This window comes from Psammomys obesus, unplaced genomic scaffold (assembly GCF_907164565.1).
Source record: "Psammomys obesus unplaced genomic scaffold, mPsaObe1.curated_primary_1811, whole genome shotgun sequence".
Taxonomy (NCBI): Eukaryota; Metazoa; Chordata; class Mammalia; order Rodentia; family Muridae; genus Psammomys; species Psammomys obesus.
Window position 1 is genome coordinate 53,239,414 of NW_026591086.1, and position 8,297 is coordinate 53,247,710.

The 8,297-nt window shown below is 37.5% G+C and overlaps 1 protein-coding gene across 1 annotated transcript in view; it reads left to right on the forward strand.

Moving 5' to 3' along the window:
• Positions 1-8,297, forward strand: part of Gpc5 (glypican 5) — an 859,871-nt gene that overhangs the window by 439,352 nt on the left and 412,222 nt on the right. Inside the window, exon 6 of the mRNA XM_055609899.1 lies at positions 3,301-3,421. Within this exon, the coding sequence (XP_055465874.1) occupies positions 3,301-3,421 (121 nt within the window). The remainder of the gene's footprint in view (positions 1-3,300; positions 3,422-8,297) is intronic.

Genomic DNA, 8,297 nt, shown 5'->3' on the forward strand with positions numbered 1-8,297 from the left:
TCTTCTTCTTCTTCTTCTTCTTCTTCTTCTTCTTCTTCTTCTTCTTCTTCTTCTTTCTCCTCCTCTTCCTCCTCCTTCTTCCTCTTTTATTTTAGATGAATGAAGCCGAAATTCATTGTCACAAAAGACAGTTACAAAGGAGAATTGACAGCCTCCACATTTATTAACTAAAGAAATATATGAATCACAATTATTTTGCTATTTATTTTATTTACTGCTCTAGTTGGTGGTTGTACCAGGGAAAATAGAGCTGATAAATGAGGTGAAATTAAGTCTCATGCAATAGCCAACTTTATTCAGCGTATCAGACAGTTAATTCTTTGAAGGTTAAAAAAAGTGTACAATTATAAGGACAAATCCCATGTGGCAAAACATGCTTTTCCATAGAGGCATGTAAACAAAAAACAATATGAAGTATTAATCAATAATCTGAAGTAAACTCACTCCTATCTTATTCTCTATACCTGGGAGGGTCGTGAAAACAATTTGTGTTTTAAAGAACCAGGTCACCTCCCCACCTCCCAAGGGAGGAACAGTCCTGCTAGGCCACAGAGGAAGACTTTGCAGTTTGTATGACATGGAAAGGATAGGAGCTCCACAAGGACCAAATATATCCGGGCACAGGGGTCTTTTCTGAGACTGACACTCCACCAAGGACCATGTATGGATATAACCTAGAACCTCTGCTTGGATGTAGCCCATGGTAGCTCAGTAAACAATTGGTTTCCCATAGTAAGGGGAACAAGGACTATTTCTGACAGGAACTCAATGGCTGGCTCTTTGACCTTCCCACCCCCCAAGGGAGGAGCAGTCCTGCTAGGCCACAGAGGAGGACTTTGCAGCCAGTCCTGAAGATGCCTGATAAAACAGGATCAGATGAATGGGGAGGAGCCCCCCCCCCATCAGTGGACTTGGAAAGGGGCAGGGAGGAGATGAGGGAGGGAGGGTGGGATTGGGGAGGGAATGAGGGATCAGGATACAGCTGGGATACAGAGTTAATAAAATGTAACTAATAATAAAAATAAAAATAGAAAAAATGTTACATAAAAAAAGAATGATGAGGTCTGTAGCTATATTATTAATTGCTGTATCTGGGATGGAGTATCTGGGGCATGTTACTCACTGAGTAAATAGGCATTAACATTTAATGAAAAAGGATGATGTCCTTGGCTTAGTGACAAGTGTCTCAGAATTATATGATGAGGTTACTCCTGGAGAGCCAATGAGAATAATGTGATGTTGGGTTCAGAAATTTTGGTGACAAAATATTACCCGATCAAGGTGAATCACAGACTGGTACCCCACATTTTAGTTAACAGGGCCCTTAAAAGATGGAGTATAAGGCCCCTGGGTAGAAACTGAGTACAGTGGCTAGGCCTATTTTACATTCACCCTTGAGTTTTCTTGGTCTGAAAATAAAGCCTTCTCTTAAAAAAAAAAAAAAAAAAAAAAAAAAAAGAACCAGGTCACAAGACTTGTTTTCAAGTACTTTATTTATTTATATATTTACTTTACGAGCACTCAGAATTCTCCCAGGACTCCAGTCTAGATGACCATTTTTATTTACCCATATTAGCCATCATCTTTATTAATTCTCAGTGCTTTAATTAAGTAGCCAAATATGTAACGTGCTTGTAGCATGAGACAAATGATGTACACCATGGCAGCGCTGCAGAAGATCAAGATTAGTTTACTCCTTGGTAATGAAGAATGAGGAGCACTTGCAGCAGAAATGGACTCATTTGCCTTCTCCTATTTTATACTGGTATAAACTGCCCAATCCCTAATAGATACTAGGAAACCCACCTCTAAGTTCTGTTTTGGCTGCTTAAAGAAGTGAGTTCCAGATTATTTTAAAAATAAAAAAGATTCAAACAACTGCCTATCATGGATTTATTAATATTATCATTCTTTTTATATCAAGTTAATGTTACCAATGTCAAATTTCTATTTTTTAGAATTGTTTAATCTACATTTTGAAATGGATATTCTTTAAAGTTATTTCATATGATCATGCTTTTAAGAGCGGAACATTATTTCATTTTTTTTTCCCCAAAGATTTTGTTTTAACTCCAGTAGGAATTTTGTGGAGAAGGCATGTCAACAACTGTGACAGACAGTTCAAGGTGAAGGAAGGAAAACTACATTCAAATAAGTAAAGGCCACTGTGGGAAAGTTTCCATAGTTTAATTGTCATAGTATAAGGAAACAGGTTACCAGAGGAGAGTTTTACTCAGAGGGTAGAGTCTGCAGCTGTCACTGGATTCTCCACCTCATAGACAGTGGCCTTAGGGGACTTCCCTGTGTATATTGTTCATTTGCTTCTTCCATTTGTCTTTCAAGGATATTATCATTGTCAGGAATATAAGTAAAGTATCAGGGCTTGCTTTACTTATAAAGTGACTTTGTACTGCACGAAATACAAGTGTAGTTAAATGGCTGGATTCCACTACATAACTTTGAAATCTAGTAAAATGTAATGTGTGACTGTATCAATGAATGATTTAATTAGCATTGATATTTTATATTATCCGGTTTGTAATGAACATTGTGAGGACAAGGATTTTTACCTCCTTTTGTACCTAGTCTATTGGTAAAGAATATTGAATAGAATAGGTATTGGTACATTTTTGGGACTGATGAATGTCAATATGTTCATCAAAATTAAGTTGATATTATATCACTGTCATTGGGGGAAGGTAGCAGACCTTCTACTGCCTGTAAAATCATCCTATTACAAATGTTTGCATATTATTAAAGGAGATTCTTTCCTATATCTACAAAAGATTTTGTGGATTTTATTTCATTAGGAAGTGAATAATTTTGGCTTGTGGACAGAAACACATGTGTATATATATATGAGTGTGTGTGTGTGTGTGTGTGTGTGTGTGTGTGTGTGTGTGTGTGCCTGTGTACATATATATCTGAACTGGGGCTTATCTACATATCATGGAGAATAAATTGACACAGATGTGAGTGTAGATTAGTGTAATTCAGTCAGATATATAAACATCTCTCCTTTCTCTCTCTCTCTCTCTCACACACACACAACTCTCTCTCTCTCTTTCTCTATCATGTTGTTAAATACAGTTACAAGCCAAATATGTCTTTTGTTATTTCCACTATAACCATTTCAGCTCAATAGAACATTGTAGCACTTTATCCATCTATATTCTCAGAAGCACAGCCCTGGTGCCTGTTCACAGAAGATGAAATTCTGAACCCAGATGTCTCAAGCAGCTCTCAAGATGCTACTGACCAGGTCTTCAAGTCATGAATCTTTCTTTTTTACTCTGTTAGCTATGCTCAACGTGTGGTTGGAAATGGAATCAGAGCTCAATCTGGAAATCCTGAAGTCAGAGTCAGAGGATCTGACCCCGTGATAAATCAGATCATTGATAAACTGAAGCATGTTATCCAGGTAAGCCTTGGCTTTGTCTTTTCCTATTATATTGATTTTTATTTTATTATTAAATCGATTTTTATTTATTATCAACTTTAAATTGTATGTGAATACTTTCCAACATATTTGATTTCTTTGCTAAGTGTATCTAATATCCTACCTAAACTGATATTTTGAATGATTTATTTATATCTAGAGTTCCAGAAATACTTTGTTGAGTTATCATCATTTAAGGTCATTCCAATGGTATGGGTGAACAATCTGCATCTGTGAAAAGCAAGCATCCACTTTTTGCATTCAGTAATGAATCTCTTTGTACATTCATCCTCAGTGAAGAAGCTGTAAGCCTAGGAACAACTATGACCACTAAAGAGAACACACATCAGACTACAAAAGCCAGAATTACCTTTCATATAGCTACATAAACACTGTCATGAATGCTGTAGTAGCCTTAACCAAACTTAACTTACAAGTAAATAGTGTGCATTTCTGCTATTTTCTTATTTCACATTTTACATATTAAGTGTATAATCTTCCCAGTGTGTGTTCATTAAATACTTCTGCTTGACCTTTTATATAATAGACATTGTTTTTAACATCTAATATATGAAGCATATTCAGATAATTATCCAAAATAATATTTTATTGAAACCCATTAGTTGGAATAATTTATTGCATATTATAAATATATCCTCAGCACCATATCTAGTACTCCTTTGTGTTGGAAGAACATTTTTTTAGTTGAGGTCATTCTGTAACATTTTATGTATATATACATGTTAATTTTAATCAGAGCTTTTTGTTAATTGATCATCTTCAGTATGATGCTACAGAAAATCTAAATATTCTGAATTTTTAATTAAATGTTTCCTTTTTTTTAAAGATTTATGTATTTTGTTATGTATACAATGTTCTGCCTGCATGTACAACTGACCACGAGAAGAGGGCACCAGATATCATTACAGATGGTTGTGAACCACTGTGTGGTTGTTGGGAATTGAGCTCAGGACCTTTGGAAGAGCAAACAGCACTCTTAACCTCTGAGCCATTTCTCCTGCCCCAATAGTTCTGAATTTTATTTGCATGTAAAGTATATCTGAGTAACTTGTGGGACTTGTTTAAGTTTATCAGAGACAGTTACTTGGGCTTAGCTCATGAGTCTCTAACTGGCAACGAATCTCTGTGTTGGGTAACACTAAGGCTAGTGTGTAAAGGGATAATTTTTTTTTTTTGAGACAGTAACAGCTGCATTGCTCACCCAGTTGTATGCACTGTGACTCCTCAGCAATGCCTTTGTGTGGCAGAACAAGGGGCAAGGTCGTTTCAGAAAAAAAAAAAAAAAGTGTAACATGTAAAAAAAAAAAAAATGCTATGAGGACTATTTGAGAGCAAACCTACAGGTAAAGTCAAAACTGATTCCCTCAGAATCTAGGCTCCAAGCTGAAACATGAGGCTGTGCTGCCAATTAAGTAAATGCTCAGGTGTGTCTGGGGAAAGAGAACCTTGAGAATGTGTAAGGAGCTAAAGCAACAGGGAGGAAGGGGTAAACCGTGGGCACTTGAAAGGGGTAGCAGAGGTCACCCGGAGATCTGCTATCTTCAGAAGCAGGAGTTCTCACACTATCTTGTGACTAAGCCTTACACATTTGTCAGAAACTCTTTCTGCCAAATTTCCTCTAGATTTAAATTTTTATTCTCCATAGCATTGAGGTTTGCAGCTGAAATTGATCTAGACACAGTGAGAACCTAATGAGGCTTCACAAAAACTTAGGATATTATTTTATTTCCTGAGGTTCTGGTGGCTCAAAAATCAATATATTAGCACCTGCAGACACAGGCTGGATAGACTTTCATTATATGGTTCTGTACATTTCTCTTAGTTGGGCGGTCCCCAAGGAAAGGACTATGGAGGGAGGATTTGTGGTTGAGAGTCTCGGCAATCAGTTAGGGTACAGGAAGGCAAGACTCTGTAGAGGCATTAACAGAATTGTGCTGTAGTGTTCTGGTGCAAAACACAAGTCTCAGCTTGACCCAGCAACAGCTCAGGCTGGAAGACTCTGTCAGGTGGTCTGCATGAACTCTGCCAGGCAGATACTTGGTCCTTTGTATGCATCAGCTATGGCTTTTTGATACTGGATCAGCCATGCCAACTCAGCTCCAAGTCAACAACAAGCGAGACAATACTAGGACCTGCAGCTGTTGGAGGGATTACCTTGTCAAAGTGACACCTCAGAGAAATATCTAGTAAGTGGTTGGTTTGTAGGTGTATGTTTCGTGAAAGTATAGTGTACAACTATAACAAACCAGCATGGTGGTAACAATAGTCAGCTCACTGGACTGCGGGACTACAAAATCTTTAGTGACTTCTATAGTGGGTTACGAATAACCCAGTGAGTGTCCGAGGTGATCTTTGAGTGTCGAAGTAGAATCGCAATGATCTTATTTTGTTCTTCCCTTGATAAGTGTAGGAAGTTAAATTTGCCATCCATAGGAGCTGTGATAATTGAGTGTAGGAGGGTAAGATAAATATGCATTTAAAGGGGATTTGAAATCAAGCTGCTTCACGTCTATCATCTACCTATCATCTATCAGTCATCTATCGATCGATCTCTATCTATCTACCTATCAGTTATGAAATTTGTGTATATATGATGAAAACCTGCTGCCCCTAGTGTGTTTATAGCTCCTCTCTGTTATCTAGGTAAGTGCTCAGACATAAGAACGCAAAGAAATGGGTAGGTCTCCGGTCTCCAGAGGCTCAAAAAAGCCCTCTGGAGAAGGGCTTACTGCTCTTCTGCTCTGCACCATAGAGTGGCTAACTCATTGTTAGAAAATATATCAAAGCCACATCCTTTCCAAGGCAATGCAGGGAAATGGTTCCACTTTTTAAGCTCCTGTTTAGATTGTACCCTATTCTTTCATCTTTATGAGTATGCAGATCTTAAATTATTCAGGATTCGGTTTCATTACAGAATTACAAGAAAATATCAAATATACACTGCCTTTGAGGTCTGAATTTCAAGTCTGCTGGGATCATATGGCTGAAAATTAGGTTTTTGTAAAGGATCACAGGAAGTCATATCCTGAACAGGTGTCACTATAACATTAACCTTTCATGCCTCTGAATATACTGCCTTGTAGGCTGCCTTCACTGCGGATGAAGAAATAGGTTTTATTCTGCCAGACTTCTGACTCCTGATAATATACATGTGCCCGGCAAGGTGGTTGATCATGTGCAACAGCAAAGGACAGTTAACAGGATTCCTGATGTCATTTGTGAGAAAGGTTCGGGGAGGTTGTACTCTGGTGTGAGAATTCATTACTCTGGGAGTAATGTGTGCTAAGCTAGGGCATGGACACTGGGACATATTTCACAATCTAATCCATAGGTTTAGCTGCTCAAATATGTATTTGTATAAAAGTTGTTTTTATTATAATGGATGTTTGCTGCAGTTGTAACTGTTTGGAAAATGCTACATTTTGTAAGAAAGATTAATGTGCCCCTTACCTTTTTGTCTGTATATGAGCATACAAAATAATCCATCTATATTCTTTGCCAGGAAAATATTAGTAATAATTACCTCCATATGTTATTTCTAAAACACCTGTGTTTTGGGCCTGCTTGAGCTGTGACCTCATTTTCTCTGACTTGTGCAATTAATCACTAAGCAAGTAGATAGTGTTTTTATGTCGAATGTTTTCACAGTTATTTTATTAAATACATTTAACATACACTTTTCCAGTTCATAGTTTGAGGGTCTATTTATACAATAATGAGCCAAAGTAGATACATCTATTCTCAATGGGTTTTCAGTCCAAGAAAATGTAAATGAGCAAACATAACAATAGCTGGCAAGAATTATAAAGAAACACAACAGACCGAGAGAAGAACTGAGAAAGAGTGAGATCCTGGAAAAGGAATCAGGAAAAGTGGTGAGCAGTCTGAGAGAAAGTTTGTCATCTTCAGGATACAGCAAGCCTCAAGGCTGCTGCGGAATGAACAGTGGAGCCACACATAAAGCATGCTTGGAAGAATGTAACAGGGTCTAATCCTGTTTCATTCTGGGTGGAGGAGGTAGATGTTTACAGCAGTCAAGGGATGACTTGATTTCTGTTTCACAAAGAGATTTTTTTCCTACATTGTGGAACATGGACCTCATGGAGAGAGAGTCAAAGGAAGTCATTCATGTGGAAGATGATAGTGATGGGAACTGGATGATTAGCATAGGTAATTATGAGAAGTGGCTAGAGCCTGATAAATACTGTAATTGGAATTGGTTTGTGGGTAGATTGTCAATATTGGCAAGTAAAAGAATTAGATGGTGGATTAGATGGTTCAGTGGATAACTACACTTCCTGTCAATACTGAAAAACCGTATTCAAGGGGAAAACTGAGTTACATGAGAAACAAATGCCATGCAACAACTTTGCCTGTATCTTGAAGGGTTAGGTAGAAGGCTGGAAACGACCAGGAAATGCTATCAGTATGGACTATTTAGGGTGTTAGAGACCAAATCACAAGTCCTTTATCAAACTTAGCATGGGCAGGACATACCAGGAATATGTGCCTTAAAACCTTCCTCACCACCTCTTATGTTTTCTTTCTAGTTTGCCTTTCTGTGTGTTATACTGTACCCAGATGTATATTAGCTTAACTATATGTGTATATATTGTAGGCTAAGGTCTACATGAGTTATGAGAAAAGATATAAATCTTTGTTTTTCACATTTTCTTTTCCTTCCTTCCTTCCTTCCTTCCTTCCTTCCTTCCTTCCTTCCTTCCTCTTTCTTCCCTTCTTTCTTTCTTTCTTCCTTCCTTCCTTCCTTCCTTTCTTTCTTTCTTTCTTTCTTTCTTTCTTTCTTTCTTTCTTTCTTTCTTTCTTTCTTTCTTTCTTT